This window comes from Trichoplusia ni, chromosome 7, assembly GCF_003590095.1.
Source record: "Trichoplusia ni isolate ovarian cell line Hi5 chromosome 7, tn1, whole genome shotgun sequence".
Taxonomy (NCBI): Eukaryota; Metazoa; Arthropoda; class Insecta; order Lepidoptera; family Noctuidae; genus Trichoplusia; species Trichoplusia ni.
This window is the reverse complement of record NC_039484.1, coordinates 8,111,610-8,126,604: the sequence shown is the minus strand read 5'-3', so window position 1 is coordinate 8,126,604 and position 14,995 is coordinate 8,111,610. Positions and strand designations below refer to the sequence as shown.

General features: G+C 34.1%; 1 protein-coding gene across 1 annotated transcript in view; it reads left to right on the top strand.

Annotated features, from left to right (window-relative positions):
- LOC113496152 (serine/arginine repetitive matrix protein 2-like) overlaps positions 1-14,995 on the top strand; it is a 53,049-nt gene that overhangs the window by 32,318 nt on the left and 5,736 nt on the right. The window contains exon 6 of the mRNA XM_026875282.1: positions 12,253-12,514. Within this exon, the coding sequence (XP_026731083.1) occupies positions 12,253-12,514 (262 nt within the window). The remainder of the gene's footprint in view (positions 1-12,252; positions 12,515-14,995) is intronic.

Sequence of the window (14,995 nt, the reverse complement as noted above, 5' to 3'; positions counted from 1 at the left end):
GTTAACGCTTTTTTGAATGCGTTTTATAATTACTTTAATCCCATATAAATAAATGAGAATATGTAAAGTTATTTTCAAAACAATGTTGTAATTGAATATCGTAAAGAAGCGATCAAAAGTTCTAAGCTACTTAACATAACGTTGTAAAAATCTTTTTGCAAAAAAAACCTTCCATTTTTCATCCAACGCCACTTCTACTCCGTAAAATGACTGCGCATAGAAGGCAGAAAGCTCGAAAGCCTCGTAAACCGCAAGTCATACCTAGACAAAACCTACTCAGAACTTTTCCAACAGTTCCCAACACAAAAGGTTAAAAAAACTCAACGGAGGCAAACGTAAAGGGCGATGTCACGTTGAAACAAAGTTACCTCTTGAATAATACTGAATGTAAGAGTTTTAGATAATACTTCTGCTGTCACATTAGCTGGAAGCCGAGACGAAAATTAAATTTGCCTCCCTTTTTCCGGCGCTTCGATTCGGGAAAACCTCATACAATATGTAACGACCTTTAGAAATCTCCTCGCGAACGTTCGCAGTTCAATTTTGAATATAACCGTGATGCTCAATGTGATCTGAAATTCTAAATCGTAACGATATTTTTTTGTTAATTTGCATTTTCATATTTTACTTGGATAAGTAAGTATTCCATTAATTGTATTCCTTTACTTTTAGCATTGTCTATAAAGAAATATTCAAACAACTCATTCAAAAACAACTTTTAAATATTATTTGATACGCACCGCTGCAAGCTTAGTATATAGGTCATATGTACCAATCCTGTCTACGTAATATGATTTCACATATCATAGGAAAATGTACAGATATCACGTACGAAATAAAAGCATACCTTTGTAACAATAAGAAGGATTACACATAAACCAGCGTCTTTTGCACGCGGCAACCGAAATATTCAGCTTTATATTTACAATATTCGTATACCCACAGTACGTATTACCTGCACTGCTCCAAAGATTATTGATCCTGTCATCGCATGATGAATATGTTCGTAAGGAGACCATCATTCAAGAAATAATAAAACGTTCGGTAGGCCTATCTTTACAGGTGACGGAAAATTTCCCAATTATTTTGGCAAACATAACCTAAAAGGTTTTATCGCGAAATAGGTTCGTAGGAAATAGGTTACAAATACATAAAATAAAGTGTTATTACTCTTATATCGTCTTCGGTGTATGACTTTAGAGGTCCATAATAAAAGTAAGTTCTTATCCAAGATAATTTCTTGACACTAATTTCATTTGTGAAATCCTGACGGCCTTATTAAATATACGTATAGCCTAACATGAAAAAGAAATTCTCTACGTTCAAGCGAATGAAAAAGAACATTTTTATTACAAACCCAAATAAATAACAATACGTTTTCCTACAAGATAAACGGAAATGTGAAGACATCAAACCAACTCAATAACATGCCTTTAGGTCGAAATAGTTCCTATTATATCCGGGATCGTACAGAAGCATCTATCCAATCAGTACGAGACGCCTTAGAAAACAATAAAACCGATTGGCATCGAACGAGTGATCATAAAACTCCCTACATTACAAAAAAATACTCTCATGGTATAAATACACCTTATTTGGAAAATATTATGCATCAATTACTCGTGTAGCAAAGCTAACACCGTAATTCAGCTCAACAAAAATAACTACCGAAAAATTTCAATTTAATGACCTCAAATATTGCGAAATGAGTGTACAAAGTATTGGTGTATGTAGCTAATTAAACTGTGGACTCTGTAAATATGGCTACAATTGAAAATGTTTCATTAACTCTCAATGACGAACGAAATACAAATATACTATTTGAGTTTGGCATGAGTGCATTTTAAATATTCTTTGTGGGGTCGTATGTGACGTGATTATCATGCATTTTGTATGTATGGCTAGCAGTCGTGTTGCAAATGGCGTTTCTAAAACCAAACTTGAAAGCACATTGGTTATGCAAAGCGGATTATTTAGAGTACACGACGTCGGAGCGGAGATGATGATTTACTGCTTGACTTGTAGTTCGCAGACTTGTCGATCATGAATTTTAGAAGTTATATAAGTTAAGAAACGCTGTTACTACGTAATTGGTTATAGTAGTATCTTGTTTTTTTTTTCTTTCGTTAAAGGGCAACAGAAAATTAGCTTGCTGCTGTTAAACAAAGCTGGACCGTCTCGAGCTGAACATTGTTTACTTAATTTTCCAGTTAAAATGTTTGCCCGACACCCGGGCGGTGTGGGCTGTGTAAATGGACGGCGTTGTCCATCGATGTCTCATTCGACACACGTTTTCAATTTATCGGCGTCCCCTTCATTGTCTGGGATGGAGGATCTTCGGCGCCCGCCGTCGTGTCTCCGCCCTTATCGGCGGTTCTATTCAAAAGTCACGTCATGTGTAAATGTACCGCGATATTGTAATGGCACAGTGACCCGGTCGCTTTCCACTCGTACATCACAAACAGAATGACGTGAGCTTTCTTTGTATATCTGAATAAGCGTACTATAATATCATTTCAAAAAGTTGGCAGACGAAAGAAGTGGCCGCTTTTGTAACAAGGGTGCGAATGGAGTTTTCTTTGCACGTAATATTTTATTATGGTTACGTTTTAACCGCAGTTTAGTTAAGAATTCACCCCTGAATTAAAAATCTTTTTATGTACCTTGGTGTATATTTTAAAGTTATTTTCCTAATTGCAGTTAATAAACATTATTAATGACTCTATTTACATATTTTCCATATATTAAAACAACTAATATTTTTCTTAATATAAACAATTTTAAATGGTCACATTTCTAGCCAAGTTATAAAAAGAATTGCCGCCGAAGCTAATGTATTGCGTGCTTTACTAACATTTAACGTATAAATGAAATTGATTATGAAGACGTGAAGTTAAGTGGGTTGCGAAGTAGGTAATAACTTGCGCTGGACGGAAAACCTTATCTTGTATCAGTTTGTAAGTAGTTATAAAGTCTTAACAATGTTTCAAAGTCATTAACCCTCGAATACTAAACAGAAAGCAACTTCCAGACTATTTAAAATGTCTCTCTAGCGCCAGTTTATACCTCAAAGTGACAAAGTCAGGATTACATTTAACCGCGACTTATTAATGACAGCTTATTAAGGTAGCTATAATCTATTGAAAAGTTACATTAGCTTATAAGTTACCAGTCAACATATTTCATAGTTGAATAGTGAATGGATAAGGCAGCTTAAAAAATGGGTAAACAGGTTTTCCAAAATAAAAAATGGATAGCACGAAAATAACGATAGATATTTTGACGTTAAATCTAAAATAATGAAGTTATTAACCATATATTGATATTCGAAGAGTTCTCATTTGTTTTGTTTTGTAAGAGATCTTGTTTAAAGAATAACTAGAGTCCTCATTAGTCTGCGAAAAACAAGAACGAAACAAGGACTTCGAATTGATTATGCAATACAAGCTTAGATTCGAGTCGCCAGAAGCGTAATTCTGTTACATAAATTCTTAATAAGCGCTCGGGATTGAAACCGCCCGTCAAATGCAGGTAGCCCCTTATCTCACCAGACAAATGACGGAATGACGTCACTATTGTACTGGAACTTGTAGTTATCTTATAGTATACAATTTAGTTGTAATTGACTATTATACAACCGACGGTCAAACGAACTTATAAGCTCTTCTAAGTAAGGAAACCAGTTTTAAAAAGTATTCATAGAAAATTGAAAATCAGAAGAAGATATCAACTTTTTTAGCATTTTAATACACAGCAGCCAAGCTTAAACTATACAAGGGTTGTTGTCGTTGTTTCAATACGTTGTTTACGGCGGAGAGAAAGAATACTTAGTCACACGATCAATCACAAAGAAAACTACGAGGCGATTATTCTCAGGATGTATCGGACTTGTCACAAACATACGAGATACACGAAAAACCCGAGTGTTTGACTTACGGATTAAGGACTTGAGAGTATTGTTTTATTTGATAGTTTCATTTATTTAATGATCTTGGCTCTACATATAATCAAATCGATTCCAAACAGTTTTTTTTTAATCGTAGAATGTAGAATCAATTACCTGTACCATATTATACCTAGATTTTAGTATACGTACCAAAGTTGTCAAGTACTCATTCAACAGAACACTCTTGTCTTTTATTCATCAGCTTGAAGCTACAAAGTCGTCGGAAGCTGCACACTACGAATAACCGGCGGTGAGATATAAATAGTTGCTTTGATCCTATGAAATCGATACAACCAGACCGCAATTTCGTATGAAAATTTTGTTTGATTTTTAGTCGGACTAGTTCTGACCTGAATCTAGAAACTGATATGAGTGTGTTTATAGTTATTTGTTATAATAGATACAGTATCCGATTGCGAACTTACATATTTAACTCATAACTGGACTTAAGAAACTACGAATAGATACATGGTGAACTGAACGATGAAATAAATTATGGTCAAGAGCGACTCGGCTTCGCGACACTGAGAGTTCTATACAAATACGCTAAATCACATTTATAATTCGCTCTTTAACAAGATTATCATTTTTAGAGTAATAAGATTCTTTTTATCCTTTGGTAATGGAACCACCGTCGATAACGATACGCAAGCATGATAATCAATGCTTAATAATTATTTATGAAAGAGGCCAGTAGCAGTAAAATCGAAAGCCCAGCTATTATAGTTATTCCAGAGCCAACCATAATAAAAGTTTCTGCTTTTCTAACTGGTGAGATAGCAAAACTAATATACGAAACTTCAGCAATAGATCAATGTAAAAGAAAATAAAGATGAATAGAAAAACACACCTACACGTTTCCAAGAACGTAAGTGTACTTGATGGATGGGCATTGTTAATGGGAAACAATCCATTTCTATTAAGCATCAAAGTGTAGGCTTCGAATTGGCATTGAAAAACAATTGAGTATCTCAGCTTTTTTAGATATTATCCAAACTAATTCCACTTTTGATTATATGCTTGTGTAGGTAGTTACTTACGAGCATAAAGCGACTTTCGTAAAACAAAAATCGTCAGAAATGTAGAAAACATTAGCAAATTGAGTATGGAAAAAAGTATTTTAATTTGATTTGTAAAAATAATCTAAAGATCAGAAGATGCTCTATGATGCTGATGAACAGATGAAGCAAAAGTTTCTGGACCCTATTATTATAAATACAAATTAAATATTTAATATACCCTTCCTAAAAAGTTCTGCCATAGCGCTTTTACATAAGGTTATGAAAAGTGCTAAATAAATTTCATATTTAACGAGTATTTTTGAAAAGGGAAGATAGTAATGGAGTAAAAATGCAGTACGTTGTTGCAATGTGTTTTTAAACATTGTATTTTTACGGTACACAAGATGTTTTTGCACTATAATTTTATCTTCTCAGAGCTGAGAAACAGTTTGCAGCACCTCTGGTAAGTAAAAATATTGTGCGGTAGCCGCTATCTTATACAATTTAGTTCAAACTTTCAAGTTCCGTAAAGCTTAAAAATTTTTAAGGGCAGCCCAACAATATTGTAAATGTGAACACATTTATTAACCTCCTCCATAAAAAGAGAGGTTTTCAAACTTTCAAAGTTTAACGTGTATCTGTCTAAGGAATCGTAAACAGTTGAATCGTTTTTATATTTTTGCTTGGTTCAGTAGGATTTTCATACATTTTCCACTTTCTGTTTCTTAATCACCTTTTTTAACAAAATCCAATTATATCCAAAATATTATTTAGTAAATTAATATTCAATTTACTTTTTAATTAACTCCAGTCAAGTCATATTTTTACGTAATAAGAACTCTTTATATTCAAATTAAAAAACAGACGACTGTAGCTTTGAAAGCTGATGTAATAAAGTCTATTAAGAGAACTTCTTTGTAAAATATGAAAACAATTGTTATCTCACACACAATAGCTTGCATACATTATAAAATGTGAATAGCTGCAGAACACTTGAATACAAACATTGCAGTCAGTTCACAAATACGCTTTTCAAGTCCACTCATGCCTTTCTTGATGCGATATGAGGACTAACTAACAATATCAAAATATGGGTATAAACTGGTAAAGCGTATGTTTACTTGTATTCTTGTTCTAAAAACATCGTCTTGTTTTTATTGTGTTTAATTTAGTTTGTGGGATATTTAATAGCTGCCAAGATACAAAGTGTTCTATCGAAGCATGCTTATACAGAAAATCACAAAGAGTTGATAGTTGATAGGGGTGATATCGTACCTACAAATAAAGGGGTTTAGTCGTTTAAAAAAAAACTACTCCCGCAGTAAGGAATTTGATCCTTATGTCATGGGAGGTTTCGCAAACATTCAAGTCACTAACACATGACATCCAGGCTCAAAACAAGCTTTCATAGATGACACAAATGCTTATTATTTGTCCAAGCAAGAATACCATTCTACTACTCGTGAAAATTTAAAATTCTTCAATATTATCAAAATTAAACCACTACCTACTTCTTAAATACGAAACTAATCAACATAAAACTTTGGTAAAACCGATAACTGTAACCAGAATTAGAAGTTAAACGTAACAACAAACGTAAGAATGGCGAACCCATTTCCAAATTAGATAGGTATCGACTACATTTCTACCGGCTTACTGTTTATTCCGTTTTCTTAGCTACAGGGAAAGTCGTCGCCGGGGAAAAACTATACTTTTCTTGGAAGTATCTACAACAGTAAAATATTAAAATACGTTTTCCCTAAAAACGAGTTAATATTATCATCATTAAGCTATAATAAACCTCAACAAAGCAAATGTATTAGATTTATAATAAGATTATAAATTTTACCACCAAAAGTTTATCGCATATGGAATTAAATATTAAATTCAATAAACGACATCTGATCTACTTAGATGATATTATCACAAGATTGTCACATCATCCTTGGAAAAGGATCATGGTTAGATCGAATAACAAGCATGAAACGACGAAAAAAATATCGCCAATAAAATTGTATGGCACCCTAGAAGCTGCGTTTTATAGCTCCAGCGTAGTAAATGACAACCCTATTAGATGTTTCTCACTTATCTATAAACATTTGACACAGTTTTATACAAGAATTTTATGAAACTTATAATAATAAAAGTAGAAGTATCAAAATAGGAAAACCGCCTACAAAAACAAGAGCAGCCTATAGGTGTCCCACGGTAAGGCGCAGACCATGTCTCTGAGGGTTTCAGCATTGATCACAAAGCTGGTTCACTTTATTTTAGCAATTTCAGATTCTCATTTAATAATATGGAAATCCACATTTTCTCACGATGTTTTCTTAAACCGTTTGTAAGTGTCATACCTTATTAGAAAAGCACTTATGACTAACTCTAAAATTTACATTGATACTTTGTGTGCGTAATCGCGATTAGCTTTAACTGCGTAATGCACGCCAAACTAGTAAAAATAATATCTTTCCATTTTCTTAACATTCTTAAATCAAGATGATAATGTAAACTCATGTAAAGCAGCGGAAAATGCTGTCAAGTCTACGAAAACATTTTATCCATAATTTATTCTGACACCTTGTCATTCCTTCGTACCTTACAAACTTTTAAACGTTAGTGACATTTAAAATCTTCTCCGAAATTATCAAAGTATTTTGTAACCGGAAAAACCACGGGGCATTTTATAACACATTTTAAATTTTAACCAAATATCCCATTATACAAGTTCAGTACGTACAGAAAATATCCTATATGTCTATAACTGTATGTATACCTCACAGTTAACTGTTTGCCAGTTTATCCTCTATTCCAAAAGAAACGCCTCTTAATTTCATGTTCCAAAGAACAGCTTGATTAGCTAATCTTCTGGGAATAGTATGTATATGTTTAGTTCAGTCAGGTGCAAACGACAACTTAAACCGGATTATTCCGGTATACATTTCGAGTGCTGCGAGGACAGAATCGTATAGGCGAGGATTAGCCCGAAAGCGTGCAACTCACTGATTATGAAATTAAAGTGTTTCTTAAGTAAAAGCCGGCAATTTTTAAATTCATGATTTTTCTTTTTTTAGTCGATAGTTTATATTTACTTTGGGACTTTAATAAGCCTTGTTTGTTCAGCGTAGATTTTAGTCAATTGCCTTGCTGTGTTTTGTGATTTCTAAAGCTGACTAATTGCCAATCTAAATGACTAGAAACCAATAGAAAGGCCTCTTCTATTATTGAAAGTTAACTATCTATCTAGAGCGGGTAATTAATTTTTGAGGGCTTCTATTGAACCTGTACAAATAAAACAATAAAGTCTACGGTATCCAAAATTCAAACCATTTAAATAACGGTTGAACAAGTCTGATTCCCTATTTGTTTTTATACCTTCCAAAAACATGGATTCGTTTGATTTTAAGAACGCTTTTGTTTTAAAGGTGTCTAAGTTTCGAACTCTACAATAGATAAAACTAAACAAAAAACGAAATATAAATAGCTTATATATATATAGGTGATATATTATATTGAACTTAGTATCGTGTTTCTATAGCACACACATTCGTTCTTGATAAAGGTGAGGTAATAAATAAAGGAAAGTTCGGAACACCCATCAACCCATATTCAATGTTTGCATGGGATTGTGTTTCATAGCAATTTGCCGTTCTGACAACGCAGCTATGTTAAAACAAACATACGGTCTTTTGATATAATAGAAATATCGAGGTAAGTAATGTATCTGAAAAGACTTTCGGCATGAAATGTTTTGTAAATATATTCGTTCACATTAATATCTGTAGAAGAAAGACGAGAGATAGAAATTTAATTTATTATAATTATATTAAGTATTGATAAAATTTACTAATTTTATCAATACTTATACTGGTTTCTGATGTCGGAGGGGCTTGTGGCTAAGCTATAACTGCATAAGTGATTCGATCACAGGTTAAGCTATGCTTGACGCGGTTGGTCCGTAGATGGGTGACCATCTTTGTCATAACGAGTTCCACCGTGTTTCGGAAGGCACGTTAAATTGTGGGCCCCGGCTGTTATTCCTACATCTTTGACAGTCGTTACAGGTAGTCAGAAGCTTGAAAAAGTCTGACAGCCAGTCTAACCAAGGGGTATCGTGTTGCCCAGGTAACTGGGTTAAGGAGGTCAGATAGGCAGTCGCTCCTTGTAAAACACTGGTACTTAGCTGAAACTAGCTGAAACCGGTTGGACTGGTAGCCGACCCCAACATAGTTGGGAAAAGGCTACGCCAATGATGACTGGTTTCTGATGTTAGTTACTGCAGAGATCTCAAAATACAGAAGCAACCAACACTTTCAGGTTTCCATACCCGATAGGTATAAAAGGTAAACTATCTATTACTGAAATGAAATCATTTATTCTGCAAACAGGATATCTCTTCCCACTTTTTGATGGAGTCGACATTTCCTGTCATCCTCATCTTTATTAAGTTACTTCATGGAACAGGTAGTGGCCGAAAGTTTGAAAATAAATGACACAGCTCACTCAATCTGAGGTTAAATTTTAGAATATGACAACAAGATATGATCGGCTTTTTGCAAAGCTCCAAATTCACGAAAGTCATGTAACACTCTATTTTAGAACCACAACTCATATGATAATAACTTTGAACCAAATGAAACTGCCTTATCATGTAAATGAAACATACATCATCAGTGCAAGGCAATTAAGCCCCATTCAATAGTAAATACGAAATTAATTTTGGAATGTACTACCGACGAAACACGTGACTGATAATTTCGACTTCACGGGTACCCGAGCGGTTGGGATCACCACGCCAAAACCAAGGTGCTCGTAAACTTATCGGAATTATATTACTACAATTATATTAGGTTACAAAAATACATTATGTAAGTAGTTTATTTTTTTCTGTAAAGCAAAAAAAAATCTGACTGATAAACGAGTAAATCAATATCTGCGAGTACAACATTTTCATACAAATGTTTTTCGATGCTACCTAAATTTTACCTAGTACTAGCTAAAATTTTGATTTACCTACTGAAAGTTGAACCTGCCACTTTCAAACCTTACGAAATGGCTTCATAAATATGCTGCAAGCATATTACTATCAAATGTCATATTTAAAATTAAATTTTATATACAGTATGGAATTTAATTTGAGCCGTTCAAACGTGTGAAGTCAAGCACAAGTGACATTATAAGCTTTGGTTTTGGAGTGACGTGCACGTGCATGCTTGCCCGGTTCCCGATAACCGGGCAGTCGCAGCTACCTCATAAAACCTGCCTGTCGACTATACTGACGCTAGCTCATTCTAAAATAATACTATAAATTCTGGAGCTGTTTTATTGGAGTATTCACAAATCACATGTTATTAAAGTATTGCAAGTAAGTAGTACCTAGTCAGTATTATACATTAATTTAATTTAACCAAATGATGTGTTACGTCTTTTATGATTTGCTTATATTCATACTTTTGGAAGTTATTTCATGAATTCGTTATTTGATAACCGAATAATTCAATAATATATAATTCAGTCTTTATTCTAATTGTCCTTTAGTTTAAAATTGCAGTAACATTTAATTTATCGAAAATACCGTGCGCTACAGACTATTTGGACGAATCTCTCGGCGTCATAAAATTATTTTTTAATTACGAACGTAATAACATGTGGGATATAGCTCGATCGTTTGGCAGGCGGCACCCATGCATTAGTCATCGCGTATCAACCCTATTTTAGGGAGCTCACCGACCCGCCCTTCATCAGGACTATTCATAAAAGCAAAGCGTTGTATAGTTTATGTTCTCAACGAGTTATAGGGCCACTCTAAAAAGTTCTGGCTTTTATTTTTGTTAAAACACTAACCATATGACGTCATATTGTAATGGAATGTACTCTAATGCCTGTTACACTAGAATGCAAAAAAATCTTATCGAAATGCATATACGATTTCACAACACTGCCAATGTCATCTACTTCTCATTTGGTTAAGGTGGCAGATATTTGCTAGTGAAATAAACAGTTTGTTTCTTAACCCCTTGTTCATTTTTTATTTTATATTCTTTTCTTCTGCTGTATAGGTATAGGTATTATACGTGTACATATACACATAGGTAAGTTATTTGATTATGAATAATGTATTAAACAATTTAAAGACGTCTTAGGACTTATCGTCTTATTACTTTCTCCTACGTAAGACACGTCACATGTGGAGTTCAGTAATCCGATTATTGCATTACAGCTGAGCCTGAATTAAAAATGAGATTTGGACGTTGACGAAAATAACAAGATTGTATAAAATTCTTGCTTTATCAAATTACGTAAGGCAGACGTATGGATGCGAACTTTCTTATTCACGAACCTGAAGACAATGTTTGTTTATTTATAAACTCAACGTCTAATGGAAGAATTGTGTTATCATTGCCTACATTTTATATGAACGTCTTGAATGCACGCGTACATACTTAACGTTTTTTTTATGATTCTTGTGTTTAACAATACACGAAGAATACTCCGACCGGTGGCTGTCATCGTGTGCCTTTTATGATATTAATAACATTTTTAAAGGTTTGTTTATTCAAAAGAATAACCTTAGTATACATTGGTAAAGATACTATTCTATAGAACGTACTCACTTAAAGCTAGATGTAACTGCCGTTGTTAATTACAAACTGATTCCTTTCTTGAACGATCAAGATATTAGGGTTAATTATCGTGACTTGATACTTTTACTAATTGATATATATATAATAGAAGTAAACAAATGTCATACGTCATAATAAACGAAACGATTCAATTTCAAGTAATTTATGACGCAATTCGATTTCAGTCCATTAAATTGATAATAATTGATAGTTCTTAATAAAGTTTGGATATTAAATAATGATTAATATTGAAATGAGTTATTACCGCGTTTACGTGATCAAACCGTCATATCGAAGCTTGACAACGATATCATTAATCTTCGAAGGGCAGGATCATCCGTGCAATGAAAATATGAACATTTTTATTAAGTCGCCGGCAAGGCCAGCGGCACGCTATTGAATCGGCATTGGAACGACACTGGGATTTCCTATCTGTCGATCCTTACTAATGATTCTGATCCGCCTGAGTCTGGTTTCACCGGTTTACGTCACCCTGAATGTTTCGTAATATACGGATGTTGCGGGTATCGCTTCACGTGTATGGTCAAAACTACGGATTTAAGCCTTTAAAGCGCTTTATAGTGATAACGTTTTAACGAATTTCTTCATAAACTTTTATATAATACGTACCCATTAAAAAAAAACTTGAGAATGAAGACTAAAAACAAATATTTTCTTGTAACAGATCGCCACAGAAGATCAGGATCCCTTGACGAAGCAGCTGAAGACAGTAGCGACAATGGCGGCAGTACGCCGAAGAAAAAAACAGCCATCGAGGAACAATGGGAGAGGTCAGGTGGCTTCGAACTCACCTCCGTGGAACAGGAGACTTACGAGAAGTACTTCTACGGAACAGAACACTGGAACTACTTCACAAACGATGAGGACCTGGGCCCTGTTATACTGTCCATTAAGCAGGAGACGCTTAATGGAAGGGACCAGTTCAGGTACGTCATCCACTAATTTAATAACTCTTTTATTTTGTCTGTTAAGGAAAAGTGATTTATTGTGCCCAAAAGTCATTGTTTGATCTCCAGATCAACGACTTACTTCCACACATTTCACTGAATATTATTGTGTAAGTTTATTCCGTCAACATGAAAGTAAATATTCTATTCAACTCTATCCGCTTTTCCGCTTCGAATCCAATATAAATACTGAGATTGAATGAACTATTGATTCACTATCGATATTGACAACATAGTGAACATTCTATCATGAATATTAAGGTGGACTAAAATCTATATCAAAATGTAGTATCAACGGGATCAGTATTTATCGGCACGTGGAATGTGGAACCACTAAATCTAATAATCTCGCACGGAAACAGCAATTTGGAGCATTTCATTAAATATAATTATATCAAACGGATATTTCACTATACAGTCAGCCGACGAGTGGTTAGCAAAATATGAAATTCCGATCGTGACAACCATATTCGTCGGCGTCATACTACAGCCTTAATTACTGATATTGGTACGCTATCGAAATACAAGATTATTAATTTGTTTCATATCACAAATGGAACTATTCTGGATTATTAAAACAAAGCAAAGAAAATAAAAAATAATTGGATGTTGATAAGTATAAGAATGGAAACACAAAATTGTTTATATAAATTTTTCCAGTAAATAAACTTTCGCGAATTTATTCTTAATTTAAATGGGATCGCTATCTGCCGCCGGGGTGCATTTTAATTAAAAATGGCAAGGTATTGTAAATCGGATGGCGCTTTTATATAGTGTTTGTAGGGGCCATAATTAACTGGGCAGTAACGGCAATGACCTCACTGGGGTTTACCTTCATGGCCCTCTCGTAAACCAAGAGTTTAATTAGCATAATGTAGCAGCAAGGTGTTAAACACTCTACAGCAATCCTGCTTATAATGTAGTGCTAAATACACATTACATCAACATTGAGACTTGAAATTTAAACCGCTCCTTGCCTTCGCAGTTGTTTAATTAAGTAACGTAATTCTCATTAGGATTTTATTTCTCTTATAACTAAGACAATCCGACCTAGGGGCAAGTCGTTCGTAAGTCTCAAAAAGCAATAAATGTCACAGACAGCCTTTAATGGCAGTGAGCGCAGTTGTAAAGGGGCGATGCGGATGTGGCCCCACCCGAACACAAATTAAAGGTGTTATTACAATTCTACCGAATTTTAATTATACCTTAAGCTATTTAATGAAAATGAAATTTGTATCAAAAAGTTGTCTGTACTGGTAGTGCTTAAAAATGTCGGCGGAACATTTTCATAACCAAGTATTTCAGGGTTTTAAACAAGATACCTCTATGTAATCACATTCCTGTCTCAGAAATATGAGACCGGTGCCATAATTTTTAGAAATAAAATATCTTTGGAATTTCTGACCATCCATTGATGGTTTTATTAATGGATTTTCTGGGAGAATTTTAGCTCCTTTCAACTTAATTAGCTTCCACACTTATGTAAAGTGTTAATTTATAACTTGAGTTTCTTGACTTCTTAAAATTTAAACACACTTCGCATTTTTCGGAGTCTGTTCGTTTTTATGGAACGGTACCTAATACTTGTATGATTGTTTCATACTTTTATTCAATTTAACTTCGACAAGATTTTCGCATGCCTACGTCGCTTCGTTTCCACCGGAATTCTCAGATTTCAAATACCTTTGATGCCATACTCTAAGAAATGAAATTCAATTTGATCACGACACATCACCCTCGTTCTCAAAGCCCTGCCACCGTAAACTTGGCATTTTTATTACAAGCAAAAATTATTACACGTACAACCAAAAATTTTGCGCGATGACATACGTATGTACGTAAAATTCTACGAATGACATTCCGTGAAATTTTCATTTTGCGACAAACTCTTTTTGTGTTTGCTATGCGTCCGGTTAAGATAAAGATAAAGATATATTTATTTTGCAAGATATATTTATTTTGCAAAATAAATATATCTTTATCTCGGTACTGTACATTTTTAGAGCTGTCTGTATGATACTGGTATATACCGACCAAAGCGTACTCTTAATTAAGGAGGACGAAAGTTCTATCCCATTTATACTATTGTATAAATAACATGAGTATATGACAACTATTGCACCGTATGTTACACATGTCATCACTTCAAACCCGCTCTTCTATGAAGCATCCTTTATCGAAAATATTTGTACAAATATCTGCATATTTTTTAATAATTTATCGCTGTTACCCTTTATGAACCCGTCATCCAGATTGGCAATATTTCTTGAACGAGACTATTGCGTGACCCGGTATCGTTAACCGTCGCGTGGTCACTAGCTACAAAGGCCAATTGCTCTACAAGATTATAGGTACGATTGACTTTTGATGGTATATTACAAGCTAATATTCTTTGACTTTACATTGACCTTATAAATTATTTACACGATGTCCCGGGTAAGGGTTTGTTTTGGGATGTTC